At 73.7% G+C, this 605-nt stretch overlaps 1 protein-coding gene across 1 annotated transcript in view; it reads right to left on the bottom strand.

Annotated features, from left to right (window-relative positions):
* LOC118159064 (zinc transporter ZIP4-like) overlaps positions 1 to 527 on the bottom strand; it is a gene marked incomplete at its 3' end in the record, with an annotated part of 912 nt that extends 385 nt beyond the window's left edge. The window contains exons 1-2 of the mRNA XM_035313703.1: positions 321 to 527; positions 3 to 145 (exon numbers count right to left, since the gene is read on the bottom strand). Coding sequence (XP_035169594.1) covers positions 3 to 145; positions 321 to 527 — 350 coding nt within the window. The remainder of the gene's footprint in view (positions 1 to 2; positions 146 to 320) is intronic.
* Between the last annotated feature and the right edge of the window lie 78 nt (positions 528 to 605).

Genomic DNA, 605 nt, shown 5'->3' with positions numbered 1-605 from the left:
GCCCTCCGGGCGCCAGGATGCCGAGCAGGGCCTCGAGCAGGAAGAAGCCGTAGAGCCCCCCCAGCACCGCCAGCAGCTGCCAGGTGCCCTCGGCCCCCGCCGCGTGCGCGTGCGCCCCGGCCGCGTGCGAGTGCAGCTGCAGGAACTGGGGGGGGGGGGGGGCGACCACCCTTAGAGCCCCCGGTGCACGCGCGTGTGCAAGGGCAACACCCGCACGGGGCCGGGGCAGCGAGGAAGGCGCCGGCACCGCAGAGCATCCGCGGGCAACCTCACGGCCACGGGCGCGGACGGGGGCGCACAGGGGGGTGCAGGCGGCTCACCTGCGGCAGGAGGTGCAGCAGCGCGTCGCCGGTCAGCGTGCCGACGGCCAGCGCCAGCAGCAGCTGCAGCACGTAGTGGTGGGTGCGGGGACAGCGGCTGCACAGCACCACCACCGCGCCCACCAGCGAGGCCAGGCAGATCACCAGCGTGGCCAGCGACCCGTAGAGGTACTCTGCGATGGAAGCAGGCTGATCAGAGCTGGGCATGGCCCCATCCCCATCCCATCCCCGTCCCATCCCCGTCCCATCCCCATCCCCATCCCATCCCATCCCCATCCCATCCCC

Source organism: Oxyura jamaicensis, unplaced genomic scaffold (assembly GCF_011077185.1).
Source record: "Oxyura jamaicensis isolate SHBP4307 breed ruddy duck unplaced genomic scaffold, BPBGC_Ojam_1.0 oxyUn_random_OJ66450, whole genome shotgun sequence".
NCBI classification, from domain to species: domain Eukaryota; kingdom Metazoa; phylum Chordata; class Aves; order Anseriformes; family Anatidae; genus Oxyura; species Oxyura jamaicensis.
Note: the sequence above shows the minus strand (reverse complement) of the source record. Positions and strands in the feature narration are given on the sequence as shown.